Source organism: Metopolophium dirhodum, chromosome 3 (genome assembly GCF_019925205.1).
Source record: "Metopolophium dirhodum isolate CAU chromosome 3, ASM1992520v1, whole genome shotgun sequence".
Taxonomy (NCBI): domain Eukaryota; kingdom Metazoa; phylum Arthropoda; class Insecta; order Hemiptera; family Aphididae; genus Metopolophium; species Metopolophium dirhodum.
Genome location: NC_083562.1, coordinates 38,691,684 through 38,714,074, shown reverse-complemented (window position 1 = coordinate 38,714,074; position 22,391 = coordinate 38,691,684). Strand labels below are relative to the sequence as shown.

General features: G+C 30.7%; 1 protein-coding gene across 1 annotated transcript in view; it reads right to left on the bottom strand.

The window, feature by feature from the left end:
• Positions 1 to 211: 211 nt before the first annotated feature.
• The window catches only part of LOC132941643 (homeobox protein CDX-2-like), a 40,811-nt gene continuing 18,631 nt past the window's right edge, over positions 212 to 22,391 (bottom strand). The window contains exons 2-3 of the mRNA XM_061009784.1: positions 4,006 to 4,151; positions 212 to 1,635 (exon numbers count right to left, since the gene is read on the bottom strand). Coding sequence (XP_060865767.1) covers positions 1,489 to 1,635; positions 4,006 to 4,151 — 293 coding nt within the window. The 3' untranslated portion in view covers positions 212 to 1,488. The remainder of the gene's footprint in view (positions 1,636 to 4,005; positions 4,152 to 22,391) is intronic.

Genomic DNA, 22,391 nt, shown 5'->3' with positions numbered 1-22,391 from the left:
AGCCATGCGAGTACCTATAGTACCTATCTAATCGGATCTTTAGGTTTGTAAAAAAATATGTTCCTAACATTTTATTGATGTATATAAATTATGTATAATATTATATGGAATACTGTATAGGATTTAAATTTCGAACTATAGGCAAAATTATTTAGCAGTGTCGTTTAATTTCACATAAATTGTCTTAAACAAATTAATACAAGTACTTTTAACCAATAAGTTTTATGCCCTATTTATTTTTACAATACATAAACCAAAATAATTATACAACACTGAAAAAAATATCGATAAACAAATGAAATCGTATTTTTCCTTAAATAATAATAATAATAATAATAATAAAATAATAATGATTATAATGATACAAATATTATTTATAATAATAATAATATAAATAATGATAATAATAATAGTAATAAATTATACGAATTGAAATAATCTGAAACATATATTTCGACACCTAAGAATAATTATTCACATAATTTATTGTTCAACTCAATTTTTTTTAAAACATTTTAATATTATAATCTTATTTTAAGTTCAACTACTTATATTCGTTCGGATTAAGTCTGCTTAAGTACAATATTATTTACAATCTAGAAATAAAATTCCAAGTGATATAGGTACACCGCTTACATGCCACCCATAGCTAACGTTCGCCGATAAGTACAAACACATTCGTCAACATAATAACAATAATCATCATTATTGTATTAATAATAATAATAATTATTATTATTATTATTATTATTACTACTACTATTATTATCATTATTATTCTAATAACGTCGGTAAACAACAGTTGCACATAGTACATTATAATCGAGATAGCCAGATAGGTAGGTGTATAGGTAGGCTGTAATTATTAAAACATAATGTTATTACAATAAAACCTATGAAGGTAAGTACACAACGGCGACGATTAAAAACATCAACGAGTTCGATAAGCTCACTATATACATTCGTAAAAATTAAAATTCGAGTAACAGTTATACCTAACCTATTATTATTATATTATAACGAATACACTTCGTACACCAATAATAATAGCGCGGGTATTAAGGTAAAATTAAACGATTTCTATATTATAATAATAATATTATGTACAGTCAAAAGTGTAACGGTATGATAAGCACGCATTATTGAAAATCGGCCAAAACAAAAACATAACGTCTTGTATTATAATAATAATAATAATAATAATAATATGCTAATTTTTAAAATAAAAATAAAATTGTGTTTAAAAAATAAAATAATGAAAAGTGTTTTATCGTTTCTCTTGGACGCGATTATCAAACTTACAATCTATGTAATGTAATATTATACAAAATGTTATGTATAACGTCCGATTTCGTTGGGCCCAAATTTTTTTTTTTTTTGGGGGGGGGGGGGTTCTCGATAATATTATCATTGTAATAGTAATAATAATGTTATACCCGTCGAATATCTCATATCGTCGATTTACACGATATGATTGGCATGATCGTTTCATAGGGACGAACAGCTCTCGATCGAATAATTTGTATCGGCAGGTGTCTGAATCAGTTGTTTTGAGTTCTCGTTGATAATCGTCTCTTCTCGTTTTTTGTCGATTTTCCGCTGTTTGGCTCGTCGGTTTTGAAACCATATTTTCACCTGTAATACATTTTAAAATTATTCAACTATTGAACTATAATATTATCGTTGATATTAATCGGTTATATTGTTATTATTGTATATTATAATTTATAGATATGATAATAATTGTGAAATATTAGCTTTGTTTTGGCGATTTATTCATCGAAATAATCGAATTATAATAATTAATAATAACAGACATAATTATAAAATTCACACAGTGCAATGTTTCAGTGTAAGTAAATATTATATACTATTAGTATTGTATAATTATCATTATATGCCTCTTCTAAATTTAAATTAAATTTAATTGTTTCGAATGTATACCTACCCTATGACCTATATCTACGAGTACATCAGGTAAATATTTATTTTTTCTCTCGGATGTATCAAATAAAATACTTCAGCCTTATCCAGAAATATATTTTTTATAATGCGGTCAAGACGTGTAAATGGAAATATTTTTGAAAATCTTATATAGATAAAAAAACCAAAGGATTATTTTATTATTTTTACAAAATATTCCTAGTGTATACACTATAGTATAGTGGCGTACGCTTGGGAGGGGGGGGGGGCTAACGGGCTAAAGCCCCCCCCCCCCCATTGCCGTATTATTATTATTGCTTTAAAAAAAAATATTTATCAAGTTTCAACTGTCAACTATAGTGAGCAAGACGTAAATTTCATATACATCTTACCAAAATTAATTCATTTTTGAAAAAACATTGTATACCAATTTTTATAAAATTATCAGTTATTTTTTGGTAAAAGTAGCAACTACTTGTATAAAAGGCCTTGTATTAAATTCTCTATCCTTCGCTATACACATTTAACATTTTATGAGTTTTGCGAACTACAAATTAAGTGTGCAGTTTTGACGAAATTTGAACTTTAAATGCTTATAAAAAAAAAAAACCATGATGCCTATGTATCGTTCGTATTTTAGCTAAAAAAAAAACTTACGTAATACATTTTTAAGCTTTTTGACCGGACAAACAATTTTTTATTGACATTTATAGAAAAAAAAAATTTAATCATTCAAATACAATCCAAGGGAGGGACGGTATGACCAATAGCTGGTTACCAAACAATTTTAATTTTTTTTTCTCCAATTATTTTAAAAAGCACTGAGCATTTTCAATTTCGACCTCCTAAAAATATCAACTAGATCCAATTTGCTTCCAAAAACATACATTCACCGGGTATCGAAGTTTATGATCAGAGCATTTTTTCTACCAGAAAAGTTGGGAAGTTACAAACATTTAAAAATATTTCAAATAAACGTCTGTAATTATTATAGACTGGACATAATAAAAATAAAATTGTAACTAATTTTCAAGCCCCTCCCCCCCCCCCCCATTGAAAAAACCTGCGGACGCCACTGCAGCTATAGTATATGGATTATATAATATGCTTGTACTTGATTATAGTGAATAACTCTAAAGTCAGTATAGTCCAACATTTATAAATATTATGTACCTATAACCTATATAAAGTGTGTGTGTGAGTTTCTATTTATGTAATTATAATTTATAAGCGATCTTAATATATGTTTGTCAACATTTTAAAATATTTATTACTTTTATAAATAATATCATATTGTATAACATTAGGTAAATTATATATTCGTTGCATGAAGTATGATTTTAGAAGAACTCAGTTAGTGGATAAGTAAAATGTGTTAATATAGAGATAAAATTCCTGCAAACAATGTGTATAATATTATGTAGTATATCCACTTCACTTATCTAAACTTTAAACAACTAGAGCTGCAGTTATCGTAGTTGAATACAGTTGTAACCAATTTTAAATGAAATTGTTGTATAAAATAAACTTTTAAATTATATAAGTATACGTTTAGAGTGTAAAGACGTTCAAAGATATAATTTACACAGTTTTATTTAAAAAACAATATTTATTACCTAACATCTAAATCTACACTTGCAGGGAACGATATTTCTTTCTAGAAATACAAAAGCGTAGGTATATAATATATCTACCTACAAACCTACTTGTAAGTTGTATTCTGAAAACATTTTTTTAAACATAACTTTAATTTTGAACAGTAAATACATAAAAACTTAATGTTATAGATATATATCGTACAAGCAATTACAAATTGTATATAATTATTATATTCTCACAGTTTTACGTGTACATTATTCATTCTAAAATTATTTTTCTAGTATTGTGCCTGATCTTAACTGTCACAAGTGGTCAGATATTATATTATATGTCCGTTGTACCTATACCTAATGACTATATAATTGCCCCGCTGCCGTTTAATTTTTCAAAATAAAATATACCTCCCCAATTCGTTATTAGCGTGTCGGCTTTGTTATCCAATTTATCATGTTCAAAAATATTATAATAATAATATGATCTTACTTGTCTCTCGGACAGGCTCAGCATTTTGGACAGCTCGGTTTTTCTTGTAATCGTGATGTATCGGTTAAAGTGAAATTCCTTCTCGAGTTCCAGGCGCTGCAAGTCGGTGTATACGACCCTGTACTTATCTTTGGTGCGTGTCCTACCTGTATGGTGAAAAGAAAAATTATTTATTAGGTCTGCCGGTTTAATAAATTGAAGGTTTAACAACTGCGCGCGAGTTTATTAATTTACACAAGAGCTGTTGCTGTGAAATAAAGATGATAAATTAGTGGCAATTTCCGCGGCACGGGTGTGCATAAGTACTATGTGACATTTTTATTGTCTATACAATCGCTTAACGTGCAGGTAACACGGCAAGGTAAACATAGACATCAGCATACAATTTAATTGATCCATCTTCCGAGATTTTTAATTATTGTTTTATAGATATTTTATTGATCGTCTATAAAAAAAGATTAAAAATAATTGAAATTAATTTATAAACCGTGATGATTTATTTTCAGACACAACGTGGGACACACGGGTATTATATAAAATATATAAGTACGACTGATATCGTAACACGTTTTATCACATCATCGTTGTGGGTAACGCAAAATTGTTTCATTTAATTTATATTATATTTTGTTTTCATTCTAAGAATAATTAATATAAAACAGGTACCATATTGGTCAACCGCGCGCCGTGACAACTTTATGACAACCAGTACCTAGGTACGGCAGTATAGATACCCGCTGCTTAAACATCAATACCTACACTACAATATTGTAATGGAGTTTTTGAATTAGTATATTATTATTGTGATACATAATAATCACGTAGGTACATCAACGTATCTATATATTATGCAATAAATATATCCAAAAATGTTGGACTTTATCGAGGAATGAACTATTATACAATAGTATACTAAGCTTGTAAAAGTCATCAATTAAGTTTTCGTTGGAACAATAATAAGTTGGTTTCACGAATGTTTTGAAATAGAGCTAGGCATCTTACGATGGTATTGTTAAATTCAATAATAGGTTTGTGTTAATTTTTTTGATGTGAACGCCTTGCAGGATTGGTGTAGGTAATTAATATAATTTTAGTATACAAAGCAATACATGTATACAAGTGTATAACATTGGTAGAGTTTTTTGTTTTATTTGGATAATTGAAAATCCTTTACAAACAATCAATATGATCAGTCATCGGTAGATCACGAATACGGCCACACTATAAAATTGTATAGTAATAATATTGGCACTTATATATATTATATAATAATGGTATTTATATATATGTATATAATGTAAATGCATTTATATATAGGCATTATTATTATATCGCTTTAAGTCGTCGTACTTAATCACTACAGCAGCGAAGGTTCTATAATAATAAATTATGTTCCTATACTTATATATGAACGCGCTTCGTTAAGTATGAGCACATATTTTGACGAAGAAAATTATTCAACACAAAATCAAAAGTTATACGGGTACACATTCCTAGACAAGTACCTATATATATAGTTTTAAAAGACTCAATTGGTGCGTATAATTGAATAGGTATACCTAAACTATTATAGTTGTACAACTATTGTGGCACAGTGGCATCACGCGATGCATCTTTTTTGAGCAATAATTGTTTCTATACAACTTTTAACATAGATTTTAATGTTAAAGAAAATTAATTTTAACACTGCGTAACGAGTCGCCTAATGTTATGATTAATTTTTATAATAATAATAGGTAATATTAACATATTTCTACTTCCAGATTTTAATGAATACCGTTTTAAAAACTATATTATATATTATTATATTATATAGTTTTTAAAATAGTATTCATTAAAATTTGTTACATACGTGTAATATAAATTGTGGGTATTATTAAACAAATTTAAATGCATTGGTTGGCTGGTATAGTTTTTGATGTGTGCCCCTGTGGTTCATAAAGTTCATGACGCCACTGCAGTGTTGAAGTTTATAGTACCGATTCGTTATTTTTGTACAGCGAAATTATGTAAATGACATACATATATAAAGTATACCTATACGTTTACCTTTGCATGATATAGATTTAGAAATTTCGTCGCTTGCATAAATCGAATACAAAACGCACTCGAGTCGATTGGAACACATATCTAGTATATATAGGTAAACTGCGCTTTTTAAACACCTACGAAACACGCTTATGTGGAGCGGCCCACAGGAAAATAAAAAGTCACGGCTGATCACCCTGTATATAGTTTGCCTATATGAATTAATATACATGTACAGTCATGTGTGTGTGTGTTGTGGGTTACTGTGCGTGTAGATACACCACTATATAGCCTGTACGTATACCTATATATAAATACGGCGCGATAAATTCGCTCAACTTGATGTATATAAATAATTTATTATATTGCATTATACCTATACATGATATAGAGGTAGGTACCTACAGCAATGACGGAACAAATTAAGTAAAAAACGAACACGTAAGCCACACGAAAATACGCTCTTCGCTCGGTTATCTCGTTCGGTCTATTCGTCGTGCATGTGTGCGTTGTGGTTTTAACATTTTTTTTTTTCACCTTTTCACACACATACTGTAATATATACGTATACACGCTCTGCAGTGCTAACACACACACACACATGTTTGACTACTTGTTCAACGTTTTCCGTGCGTGCGTGTGTATACCTATAGACGACGACAACTGATAGGATAAGGTTTTTGTAATTCCAAAACGTTATCTCGGGCCGCTCGAGGTTTTTCAAATAAGCCGCCAAGCCACTCGAGATAATCCACAGACATACATCACACACACTGCAGCTATACGGCGACGACAATAACGACGAGCTGCACAGAGACGATTAATAATAATATTTAAGTATATACCGCGGGTACATAATATTATATAGTGTACTACGAGTGTTGTACCCGCGGCCCACATGGGTATATGTGACGTACACACGGTTGTTGGTTTGCCCACATAATGGGCATATGTCTATATACCGCGATCGCCAGCACCGCGGTGTAGGCATATATACCTACACGCCGCTACCGCGTCGGTGATACCTACCTATCATAGGCATTACATAATAATATCTGTCTTACAAATACCTAAACGTAACAATTATTACGCTCCGAGTAATCAATCTATATAGGTATTGCGATGAATCATAACACTAGCCGGAAACCGTAGAGTTTCCCGAGGAAATTGCGCGAGGATATACCACTGCAGCAGGCTGCCAGCGGGCGTTCCTAATATATAACCGGTTAATAGTGGTTATAGTTGAGTGCGGTTGACGGTATCGTCTGCAGTAATCGACCGCGGTTTGTATACCTATATCGTACCTATCGTTGCCAAATCGTTTCGAATTCTTCCCGCGTACCAACCTACCTATATATTGTTGAACTATTGTTGTGAAATGTGCTGCGTTATGTGTGTCTGCGCATAAATATGTATTCGATTATTATAATATACACGCATAATATTATGGGCTAATACGACGGGCATGATATTATGTTACCATAACGCATGCAATGGGTCGCCGCGGTTTTCTTTTATGCCTTCTCGCGTTAACGATTGTCCGACAAACCACTGTGGTGTGCGAGACGAGAGAACGCCATTGGCCAGGTAACAATATGGCAGCCGATATACGCGCGACTCTGTGTGAACAGGTGGTGAGCCGCGCGCGCGTACAGTGCGTACGCGACCATAACACACACACACACATATCATATTATACCTATAATCATTGTATAATAATATGTAATATACACGCCGCAACTATATATACCTACGTGTCTAATATAGGTGCATATATACAGGGTGTAACAAAAACGCTGACCTGAATTGATGCTACTTAGACGTATGACAAAAATTGTTACAATTATATGATAATTAAATAGTTATGGAAATATAGGCCATGATAGCAAATTTCGAAAAATAATATTTTTGAAAAAGCTATATTGCGTTCCAAATGAATTTAATCAAAAAAATATTGATATTTAAAAAATTCTAAAAAATAAACTACTCGACTTAGATAAATGTTTTTACCATCCAAAACGTTCTGGTAATCAGATTCACAAATTGGCAATTTTGAAAAAAAATTTTAATCAAATTTAAAATTTTTCATTTTCAGTATTAAAAAATATCGATTAGAACAAAAATTATTCCAAAAGTCAGTTCTATCTGTTAAACACTGTATATATATAATATATGTATGTATGAGATGCAATAGTACGCATAAATTAAATATTATTATGTCTGTGTAATCTCGTGTCGCGTATATTTGTATATTTATCGAAAATATATAATATATTTAGAGGTACCTATCGTGCGTGTGGTAATGCAGACTATAATATATACGCAGCTCAAGCGCACCACAACACCTCAAATATGTATAGTTTTTACTATATAATAATATATTATATTATTTAGTTTGACGCGCTCGTTATTATTTAATTTATGCGCACGCATAATTTATCGGGAAGAAAGCCATAAAATATAGATTTATACGTGTTATACGAGACGATTAATATATCATGTGTATCCCATACACGCTATAGTTCACGTCCTCCTAATCTCGCTCGAACATCCCCTCTCCACCACCACCACCTTGTACAAGTCGGTCCGGGGCCTCGATAAACTACCTTCGCATCACCGCGGTTACCGCATAATTTTATATAATATCACATTGCGCGATGCGCCGGCGGTGGGATTTGTTTGATTTGTTGTTGTTGTTGTTTTTTTTTACTTTTTTAATAAACGCGCTATTGTTTCAACGCGCAGCTGTCACGTCGAAAAAGTCGTCCGAAACAGAGCAGACATACACATATATATATATATATATTAAACTACAACTGTTGTGCGCGTGGGGAACATTATTATAGCGGCCGACGAGTACTGCACATAATATTATTATTATTATTATTATAACGACTCTCGGGGGATCGGTTTGTTCGGTCGATGTGTACACCACCACCGCGCCGCGCCGCGTTTTGCGGGACAAGGACGACGACGACCAAAACGACTACAACATCGTTCGCGACAATCAACGGCCCAAATTGCGGTGGTGGTGGCGCAGACGTCCGTCCGGAGGACGATAAATCAAATCCGAGTACGACTCCGGAGCATACGTATTATATATATGGACGCGTATTATAGTACATGTCCGTTATGCGTAAGCGATTTAATTCGAAATTCAACGAGTATACCGATAAAAATGTAACACGTTTCACGCGCACGGTTTATTTTTTTTTTACTAGTATATAGTGCGATTGTGTACACACGCCGTGCTATAATATAATACATGTCCATTTACATGATCTACACGGTGTTAACTGTGTGTTAAGGGTATATCCGGAGCCGGCTATTTTTCGAAAAGTGATAAATCAAGACAGTTCCTATGTCGCGACCGATTTAACATTTGGGAAATAATAATATATTATAAATAAATATATTTGGGAAATAATATTGTTTTTCCTGCAGAACATCGTTAAAATATTCTGGTCGAGATAAAAGAAAATACGAAATACTATAAAAAAAAGACAATGCGAATAAATAAAAAAAAAATGCATTGTATATGCAGCAGAAAAAAATCCTATTTATCTTAATGTAAAAATAGATATGTAATATAATATACTATTATATGTACAGAAAAGTATACGATAAACTTTAATGATTTATGAAGTAAAATAATAGGAAATTGTCGAAGACATAGTTATCAGGATATCACAAGCTAGTAGGGCTTTTTAGGGCAACAATTATTTATGCCCACCATTACTATTCTGCATTTATAGTTTACATGTATAAAGACAAAGTTCCTGAAAATGCATTTGAAGAGTGTGGTCATAAAACCATTGCTGTGAAATTTGGACAAATAGTAAAGGAGAGAAAATACAACCAGAGGGTTTTGAAATGCGACGGTGCTGATGGTGAAATACTCAAGATTAAATGGATAGACAGAATAACAAACTAGAAAGTATTGAACAGACTAAAGAAAAAACCAGAACTTTGGCATGGTGCCATAGTATCAAAACCAGAAGAGATGAGTAGGTACAATGATTGGCATCAACTGCATCACAATAGCCAAACGAAAAGCATTATAGAAGGTAACAAACGAAGAGACGATCCGAAGAAGCAAGCCAAATACGGATATTATACTCATTACATACTTACATGAAACATATAATGATAAAATATATAAATAAGAATAACTACAATGAATTAAACATTACATACTTACATGAAACATATAATGATAAAATATATAAATAAGAATAACTACAATGAATTAAAGGAAAAAAGTTACAATAGGCAAAAGTGGTGAACTGCAGCAAACCAATAAAATTTTTGAAAATACGAACATGTCACTATAACAAATTTAAAAAAATGTGTAAATTGTCCACTCAAATATTTTGTAAACGCTTACATTTTTGAAGAGTATGCTTTTATACTTTGGTGCAACCAGACAAATTGTCCATTAATTAATATTCTGTCACTCAGATTAGTGGACCACTGAGTAAATGAGTATATTATTGACATTAAAACTTTTGGACCTCATACCGGTAAAATCAACATTACCTCAGATAACTTAATCTTTCTGAAACGTGTAAGTACTCTGCCCGCAAATATACCTATGGAATCGCTAATCAATAACTGAATAACCTTCAATAATGGAGTACCTATTTATTACAATATAAATATAATATTATTACAAAGACGGTTAAGGCGCCCGGTGCCAATGTCATTTTGAACACAAAAAAACTCTCTACGGGAATAATGATCTTGTTCTGTAGATTTTAGAATCAACCAAATTTGATAATTTTTTTTAACTAATTTAAAATCTAGATACTAGAGAGTAATATTCTACAGGCCGTATCGATCTCCGTTTTTAAATATTTTAATCTCAAACTTTATAATATGTCTTCAAAAATAATACAATTTTAAGCGTTTTTTTTATAAATTAATATATACCATTATTTGAAATAAAATAAAAAATCGGAGTTTGATGCGGCCTATAAGAAGTCTTGTTCTTTCAGATAAAAAAATATTTATCAAAATCCGACAATTTTCCCTGGCCTGAGAATTATTCCCGTAAAGTAATTTTTTTTATATAACCCCCCCCCCCCCCCCAAATAGGTATTGGGTAGTAGATTAGTGGAAAAGTATATTATAATTAAGGTGGCAACTAAAATATAAAATTTAATTTTCAAATTTTATAGAACAGCGGAAAATTTGAAAACTGGCACCGCGGGCCCCTTAACTATAGAAAAATATCGAAGACTCGAAATATTATACACGTCACACAGTATTATACTTACGCAGTGTGTAAGCATAACATGATACATTGTCGTCGAGTTACATTGCAGGCGTCGATTAATCGTTAAAAATTAAAAAAATTATGTGTTCACGAGACATCAATATATATTATCAATTATCATATATTAATATCGACTATCTGAATAAGACGTACATCATCGAGTTTATCGCCAACGACCAAGGTAATTATATAATATATTATATTATGGTCTCTCGGATGTAAATAATATTATAATATAATAATAATTATTGCTCTCCGACATTATAGCTCTGCACGTTTATCGACCATCGTTTTAATGGCCCTTCGGATGTACACACTACACACTATATTAATTATTATTGTAGGTAGGTACTACGCGTTTACCGACGACGTCTTCGTTTCCGACGAAAAGAATAAAAGTAACATTCCTCCGCGCGACGTGAAACCTTTTGTTGATGACGGTGATGTCTCCATTGGAATAAGGATATAAAAACGGAAAAAATTGAACTAAAACCGTCAGAACGTGTACAAGTATAATATAATGTGTGTACAGCTATCAAAGTTATAGTTACGACGTGTTACGACGACTGCCGCGGCGGTGATTATGAGGGGGTGGAAGGGGCGGGGGAGGGCGAGTGGGAAATGTTTAATGCAATAAAATTAAATAAGATAATGTGGCCGGTCGTTTTTTTTTTTGCCGCCTCGTCGTGCACGGCGAAAGGGTTTTTCTTGATGGTTTTTAATAGCGCGTTTCCACCGTCCCGAGCAATAAAATCCGTTCGAGCGATGTCCAGACTGCCGAAACCGGTATAAACACCAATAAAATAATAAGTATTAAACGTTACCTAGTGGTTTAAATAAAAACCGATAAATTACAAAAATGACTCCGGCGCGCGTTGTACGATAAGAGCTGTGTGTACCTACCTATGTATTATATGGGTATATAATAATAATAATAATAATAATAATATTCTTTTTGAACTCGGCCGTCGGCGTTAGGCGTATGTACCTACTACCTACTATATTATGTAGGCATGTATACCTCAAAGTTATTACCTATATACATTAAAATATTCAGAACGCGGTTTTGAAATCTAATCCGCGACGAAGGATATCGGTAATATGTATAAAAGGTTACATATTATATTATATACGTGCATAGGAAGGTTACAATAATCCGTTGCTTCGTCTGTGCGACGCGTGTGCTCGCAGAATACAGTAGGTATATTCTATTATTATATACGTACGCTGTTTACACTCATGTTTTAATCGCATGTATACCTAATTCTCGACATCAGGAAAAAAAAAAAACGACACGAAAGTCGGATACGAAAAGTCGGAAAATATTTGTTCCAACGGTAAATAATGCGCACTGCACCCGTCTCTGTATACGTAGGTATATGTTTTCGTTCTGTTCACATAACATTATCAAAAATTAGTCGGGAAATTTAAATATTTGATATGCACGTGTGACACTATCTTTGTAAAAATGCATTTCGTTTGTCTGACTAAAGAATAAGTCATAATATACTATATACAGTCTTAAAGTGTACATACGCATTTGAATACGCGTAGGAGTATATTATAACGTGATAGCGCGGTTTCCGCGGTATACCTATAGTTGCTGTTTAATGTATATTTACCCTGCATACCGTTAGGTCAAAGTTTGAGTTGGTATTTATGGTAGGTCGATGGTGTACTAAAGTGCGTTAGAAACATAAAATCCTTCTTCGAATTTGAATTACGAATTGTTTGTTTTCACTAAATCTATTTCAATTTAAATGTATAGCTTTCTTTTGCTAACTTATACAAGAAACATAATTATAAATATCTATCAATACTTTAATATTGGTAAAACTCAGAATTTAACGTACATAAAAAAAAAATTAAATCTTTACGTAATTAATTTATAGAAAATCGAATGATGGTATTTGTATAAATACACAGAACAATAATAGGTATATAGTTAAAAAAAGGTGGGTAAGTGGATGTCGCTCTGCTGTACAGTAGGTTACAAGTGGGTCACTGTAATGGATGGTGTTAAATTTGAATTCAATGATATAATATCATTGTACAAGAAAAAACGATTCTGGGCGAAAACGGTCAGTTAGCCTATGATATTACTAAGTATATTTGATGATATTATTGTGAATAAAGTAATTTATATATTTACTTATTTACGTGGAACCTTGTTTTAAATTTTCAATCCTTAGCTACAAAAGTTGAACATTTTATAAATTACTAACTACAAAATAGTTATTACATTTTAAATTTGATAAATTTTGAATTTAAAATGCTTATAAAAAAAAAATTGTGCCTATGTATTTTTAATATTTTTCAAGTGCTATTAGAACGATATATCCTTATATCAAGTTTTCACGCTTTTTTACCCAACAGATAAAATTTTATTGATATTTATAGAAAAAAAAAACTAAAAAAATTAAAAACTGATAATGTCCGTAAAAAGCTCAAAAGAGTCAAATTATTTTCAAAATTTTATCGTGTATAGAAAATGCTAATACAAACATTTAGTGAAATTTTCAAATATCTACAGTTGTACATTTTTTAATTACAACAAAATAAGAAAATCGTTACACGAGAAATCGAGTGAATATCAAATGTTCTGAAAATATGAATTTCAAACGCTCATAAAAAATTTAATTTGACTTTTTTGTAGATATTTTTTTTTTGATAAAGGTAGATAAACTTATGGATAATCTTGTATTACATTTTCAAATCTTAGATTGAAAAAGAAAAATGTTTATGAATTCTCAAGATTTTTTATCCAACAAATAAAATGTTATTGATATTTGTAGAAAAAAAAACTAAAAAAATGGAAACTAAAAATGTGAGCTCAAAATAAGTCAAAATAATTGGAAAATGTCATGGTGTATAGTCGTATAGAAAATGCTTGTATAAACATTCAGTCAAAATATCATGTACCTACGGTCATTTGTTTCAAAGTTACACCAAAAACCAAAATCGATTATCTCAAAAACAGATTTTGCGTAAAAATTCCCGTTTTTCCTAAATTTTTATTTTATTTTTCACGTCGCTTTTGAAAACTACTGGGAAAATGTTACTTTTGGACCCCCAAAGTACGAACTAGATTCACTTTCCTATCAGAAAAGATACTGTTGAAGAAAATCCAAGCACTTTAACTTTAACACAAAAATAAAAAAATTAAAAAAAAAACCACACATCATTGTGAAATCAATACATTCATCGTTCCACTCAAAATCTAAAATGTCTACAAGAAAGTCATATTAAATTTTTATGAGCGTTTCATACTTTTACAACATTGGATCTTAACTCTATTTCTCATGTAGCGATTTTCTTATCTTATCATGTATAGAAAATGCTAATATAAAAAACCAGTGAAAATGTCATGTACATTACGTTGTCATTACAATACGTTCATTTGTTTTAGAGTTATACCAAAAACCAAAATTGATTTTGTGGAAAACCAATTTTGCATAAAAATTACCATTTTCCTTAATTTTTTTTTTGTTTTTTCCCTGCGCTTTTGAAAACTATTAAGATTACCTCCCGAATGCAGCAACTAGATTCACTTTCCCATTGAACAAGATACTGTAGACGAAAACGAAGCAGTGTTACTGCTCTCAAACGGTGATGACAGACACAAAAAAAAAAACTAAAAAAAGAACACTTTATCATTGTAAAATCAATACAATTATCGCTCTGCTGTCCACTCAGAATGTAAAATGTCTACCTAAAGGTCAAATTAACATTTTTATAAATGTTTGAAGTTTAATATTTTACAACACTGGATAGGTATTCACTCAATTTTCATATGGAGAAATTTTATATTTTGTTGTAATTTATTCAAAAACGAACAACCGTAGAAATTTACACCATGTCTATTTTATCATTTTCAATATTATATTATATGTATTGTACTCGTATTATAAATTTAAAATTGTTGTTTTTCCAAACATTAGTGCGCCATTAGTGTGAATTTGTGCGACACCAGTTGTACCTACTCGGAAAAATCGTTTATTCATTTTTCGCATTTTTCATATTTCGACTCCTTTTAAGCCGTTTACGATATTTTTAATTTTAGTTTTTTTTCTATAAATGTCAATAAAATGTTATACAATGCGCCTCACACATAGTTACATAATACCAGTTCAAAAATATTAAAAAGAGACAAAATTTTTTTTATAAGCATTTTAAGTTAAAATGTTGACAATATTTAACAAATTGAAAATTTACAAATTATTTTGTTGTTAAAAATGTACATAATTTTCAACTTTTATAGCTAAGGATTGAAAATTTAAAACAATAAGGTTGCACGTAATTAATCAATTCTTTAACCGAATATCTAAAAAAATATAAAACACTATTTTTTTATAGTTATTTTTAATTACAATTTGGAAGGAATTACATAATATTAAAATCAAGAATAACGATTTCTGTTATTTTATTGTAATTTATTAAAAATATTATTCGTGAGTATACTTAAAATGTTTAGAGTAGGTATATTATTATATTTAAAACGCACATTTTTGAATGCAAGTTTTCGACAAAAATTAATTTAACTAACTGTAGTACTAATGAGTAAATGCCTAATAATAAAATAAATAAATTAAATCACTCAAGAATTTCATTAACATACATTCTAAGTAATATTATAGACTGACGATCGTCTTCGCTCAGAACCGTTTTTCGACTTTTCGTGTAGATACAATGATTTTATATCATTGAATTCAAATTTAACACACCCATTACAGCGTTACTCATTTACCAATTTTTTTTAGATTCTGAGCGGAGCGATATTTTTTATAGCAAATATACATTTATTTATTATAAATATTTAAAATAAAAAAGTCAAAGCATAATTTATATTTCGAACCTACTCCAAATTATATTTTGCATTGGAAATAAAAATCTATGTTATTACATTTTTTTTTTTTGAAAATTGTTGTTTTTTAACGATTTAAAATTATTGTAAAAAAATGTTAGTATTTTACGTTAAATGGTTCACACCATATATATATATATATATATATAGGTAGTTATTATATACCTTAAAAGGAGGTATATCTAAGTTAATTATAATTTCATTAACCCACTTTTTATTTTAATTGAACAAATTATTAGGTATTAATAAAAATTCATATGTATTAACCATAATATATATAATATAAAAAATGAGATATGCATCATCGCGCGTATAGGTACCGATTTTTATTTGATCAAGGAACCATGTTGTTTTTTTTATGGAATACTACTTAAATTACAATGTGCCCCAACATCACCAAACGATTGATGTACAACAATATTTAAAGTTCATAGAAAATAAAAAATAATAGTAATACCTATAGTATAAACATTAAACATACTATAAAAAACGATCAAACTGCTGCACGGTATATCTATATGTATGTATAATATTGTGCAGAGTACCAGAGTTATAATGTTATACTTATAGTAATAAGTAATAACTAATAAAGTCATAACAATAGTTTCGAGAATTTGTTTATGGTTTTAGGTAGTATAAACGGACGACCACGGTAGGCAGTAATAAATTTAAAAAGTTGTAACTTATATCATCGCACGGAGATTTATTGGCAGCTGCAGAAGCTATAAAACGGAAACAAAATAATAGCCGCTGACTCGGGAGTTGGGTGGGCCTGCAGCGAGGCGGGTGTGTAATGTGTATATATTTGCAGGTTTGATAAATCATATATAATCAAATAATATACTATCAAAAACGAATGTAGGTAAGTTTTACTATACCGAAATGGACCGAGTTCGGTTAAAACCACGTTTGATAAATTTTAAAATGTATTATCGTCTCTCCTCTTCAGTGTTTCCAGGAAACCAATAATATTACCATTTCGATATACCGCATCAATAATATCAACGTTGGCTTGTATTTCCATCGATAAATATGCCTACTACTTGGGCAGTTGTATCTACCAATATACTATTACTTAAAATGTTTAGAACACAAACGCTGCCCGGAAATGTTTTAACAGAATAAATTAAAAATAATCGTTGAAAAAGTGTAAAAAGGCGATCAGAATAAAAGACATGCGACGAATGTGTGCAGGCGTGGATGGTTTTTGCAAATTTTTGAAAGGTTAAATTGTACACACGTCAACTGTTGCGGGTCATTTTTCTCTCATGAATATCCGAAACCGACCGATATCGTCGGTAATGTAACATAATATCGCGGAAAATGAAAATATTATTTATCGACGTAAGACAGGGGCGGCGGCGGTGGCGCAAAAGAGGAAACCCTCGCGCGCGCGTCCCCTGCGAATCGACGCAGAAAAAGCTCGTCGTGCGCGCAACTCTCGCGATCGAAACTGTACGCCCGTCAGTGGCGAAGAGGAGAAAAACGATAATGTTATTATTATATATATAAAAGAGAGATGTTGTGTGAGAGAGAGAGAGAGACATTATTGCGAGCCGACAGTCGGCGGCGGCGGCAGTGGCGTCGTCGGTATAATATTAATTGTACCTGAGGCGGTTCGCATCGGATTTCATCATTATTGTCGTACGGCGGCCGCTAAGTCGTAAAATTCCGTGCAGCGCATTATTCTCATATACATACTGCAGGTTTTCGTATAATATATAATATATATAAACTATTTATGTTATATAAATATATATATATATATACAGAGGCATTACACTGCGCGCGGTTATAACTATACATATACCTATGCATGTGTGCGTCTGCGGCCGGTCTTTGCTCATACAATAAAAATACATAAAACACGCGACGAGTATAGAAAATACATGTATAATATGTACTGCAATTTATATATATATATTTATTTATATATTATATATGTTACTTATACGACAATATGTATACACCTACCCATAATAGTAGGTATATACCTGGGCGGTGTTGCGGTCATCGCTCATATACACAACACAATAAATATATGTATAAACACACACAGCTATAAGCCGCTATTATTGTTCGCTGTCAGCCGTACAAAAAAGACTCACGACGCATAATAATATAATAATAATAATATTATTATGACATATTATTATACACATGCGCGCCATTATACATCATATGTATATTATACTAATAATACAACAATAACGACACATGTATTATGTACGCGACGATATTATGATCATATTATGCGTACAATATTAAATTATTATATATTTATGCGGCTGCGCGCGTACATCCCTATATATTATAATATTGTGTTTACGCGCATACATAGTCGCGCCCCTCCCCCCCCCCCCCCGCTAAGATACCGCTTTTTCCGTACATAATATATTATACGTCGGCGCGCAGCTATTTTACTCGGTACATAAAAATATATATTTCGTGTTATAATATTATACTTTATATATATATTTTTCTTTTTTTTTTTTTAATGTCCTGCACACCACCGAAACCGGATCCCAGCAGAGTTCATCGCGGAGGAACATTATAATTATTACACGCACGTACCTACGCTTATTTTCCTCTTTATATATTATGCGCGTGTTTGTAAAGGATTTTCCTGCGTTTGCCTGCTGCTGTTGGTGCTGCAGTAGGTACCCATATAATATAGTATAGGTATGTATATTATACACAAACGTCATATAATAAGTATCAATATAATATATTTAACAGCAATATAAAATATTATCATAAAGTTATGGCTGTATATTACTAAACTAGGTATAATATGCGTATAGGTGCTACCGTAATATAAGAGTGTACATCCCTAGCTCGCTGCTGCATCGCGGCCATCGTCCTGCAGCACTCCATAACCGCGTAATAAATCTGCGAGGTCGCCATGTCAGCTCAATATAGGTAATATTAAAAAGTGCATATGTAGGTACCCGGTTACACGCTATACTATAATAATATACTACGGCTATAGTGATACCGCAAAAAGAACTATGAAATGTCATATTTTTTATCCATCTACGTCGTGGCAAAATCCACCTATACGACGCGCTCACCTGCACCACCATTTATTAGCGACGGCCCTGTCACGTGTCAAATAAGTATTTGGTTCTACAGACGTTGCAACAAACGAACAAACCTATAGTATTCTATAGATAAGTGTTCGGAATATAAAAATTAAAAATTTACGCTGTCATAAACATTTTTTAAATTATTAAAAAGCGACACCGATGAAAAAATGTTGTAGGTAAAATATTTTACTTGTTAACTTCAAAGTTCGAATTACATGAAAAAAATGTATTTCCAAAAACGTTACTATACTTTTTGATAAAATAAATATTACACTTTAAATTAATTACCTTGAAGCCTATATACTCTGTAGATTTACATATTATTATGTTTATGTCGTAGGTATATATACATATATTAATATAGTATTACCTGTATCTACTACTTGTTTGAGAATATCCGTTTTTCTGCTAAAACACGATGAGTTTTCGCAATTTACAACCAAATAAAAAAAATCTTTTATGTACCTAAAGTGGCGAAAAATATAATATTTTGCCAATTGTCGAAATGAAAAATGTCAACATTATTGTGTAACGAAACAGATTTAGCTAGGTACATAATAATATTATGTAGGTACTACCACTGTTTTATTGTTTGTTTTACTGTCTTGTCAGTTGTCATCCATTCTCTCTTCAACCCCGGAAATATTTTCTATTGCAGTTGCTCGACACAATTATTAGTGTACACAACTAAATAAATAGCCGTATTAAATTGTATTAACATTTCTAGGGTTGCATATCGGATTTTAAACATCATTTTTTTCTGTTTATAATTTTATGAATATTTATTACGTTTTTCGATTTTTGTGCAATTTAACAAGCATGAACAAAATTTGTACATTTCAATAATTGTATGATATTACAGAGGTTTAATCAAAATCAATTTCCGTGTACAATTATTTATCATCGATTGCAAATGGTACCTATTACTTATTAAGACGAAAAAAAATCCAATCCAATAACTGAAAAAAAAAATGTATCAACACTCCACAGGTAGGTAAGTAGATTGGAAACAATCTTGGTTTAATAAATGCGTAAATTAATGAATTGAAAAATTATTTCCTGATGATATTATAATACAATTATAATTACAAACAGCAACTATATGTAGGTACAAGCGTAAATCAATATTTTATGACACTCGTCACTCGCCATGTCGAAATTACAACATAATGTGAACGACTGAGCGCGAGTTTTATCGCATTTAAGGGGCTCAAAATATTTGCAAACAAAAATTTAAAAGTTTCTAATGGTAATCATTTACGCATTAGATGGTCACATTACGATACGAATAGTCTAGACTCTAGACGTTTTCTATTGCAGTTCTCCTGCAGTGATTAGAACATAAAGTTTCCAAGTAGTAAGTACCTATATATTAAATACTTATTAACAGGACTCGGAAGGAACTTTTGACTTAAATATTTTTGATGATAGATTTTAACTGGATTGAGATATTAAGCTCAGACGAATTATCCAAATTACTGTATTCTCTATACAGATATATAAGCTTGTACATTTAACTATTTAAGTGTATAAGAAAAACTATAATATACTTTGTTATAATCTTTTATTAGGTAGATATTAACGATTTGTTTGGTGATATATAATATATTTAGATACACAATTATTATAATGAATTGTAGTGCATATAATATATTTTATGAAACCTATCGGAGGCCATATTGAGTAGAAAAAATTCAACTACATGACGTGGGAGACAATTACTTTAGCCCGTCCGTTTTTAGATTTGCTAGGACTCATCAGTAACATTTTTTATTTGAGATCAATTAAAAGAGTAGATATTTGTACTTTCATAACATGAAAAAAATTTAGCTGTGACACACTCATAAATATATAACAGTGGATGAAGAGTCATAAACTACCCAAAATGTCTTTCGAAATTATTTTTAATAGTATTAAATAAAAAATAAATAAACGGGAAGTTTTAACTATTTTTTAGGGTGAAGGCACAATATTTATGAAAAATCATGCGTGTGCTAACGAAAATATAGTGAGCACATTGATGGTAGGTGATAATATAAATTAATAATATAAATAATACTATTCAAGTTGATGTAAATAACATATATATAATTAAAAATTGAGTCAAAAACAATTTAATATTTTAAGATAAAAAGGACCCCTCCTAATTAACTTAAATATTAACGAGGGAGTCGTTTGTTTTTTCATAGTAAGAATTTCCATTGAGATGAAGAATGTGATACCAGAAGGTGTTCAAAATTAATTTTTGATTGTAACGTAAGACAATCGATTTTACCATTAAGTACATTTTTAATAAAAATTAAATAATAGATTCGTGTCTATAGGATCTTCCAAAGAAATTAATAGTGTAGTCGATGTGCCAAACACTGTAGGAGAGTAATCACGAGGGGTAAATCAAACCGCTAAAATGTACGCTCAACTTTTTTTAGTTGACATGAAGTCAACCTGAACTATAAATATGTCCCTACAGCAGGAGCGTCATTCCAACTTTTTTTTTGTTGGTGCCAAAATGTTTGTAGGCCATTCAAATCATTACCAGGCCAAATATTTTTTTTTTTTTTTGGGGGGGGGGGGGGGGTTCAAGTGGAGACTATAAATGTAGAATATTTGTATAATTTATTTAATATGTCATTTATATTAGTATGAAAATATCACAATATTATTACTATTTTTGACGAACTATGTGTAGATACTTTTAATGTGTTTATTTTATACTGTGGATACCAGTGTACAGTGGTATTTACACTTGGTAAATAAATATATTGGTATAAAACACCTTTATAATAAAATACCTAACTGAACCTAACCTACACAGTTTTTTTCCCTGCATACTCGAAATATATAATATTATAGCAAGCTTAATAAAACCAGAAATTTATTTTATGGGTACCCTTCTTTACAATGTTTGTGTTATAATTTTACCAATTATAAAATTGTGGGACCACAAAACCACATCAAACAATCTTGGAAATTACACGTTAGTTCAATACATTTTTTTTTTAATACTGAAAAAATATAAAATATAATATTATAAAACACTTAGGTATATCGGCCTTTATATTTATTTATGTTGGCAGGCCAAAGAAGGAGTTTTAAAAAAAGTTGGTGCAAATGTACACTCTGAACC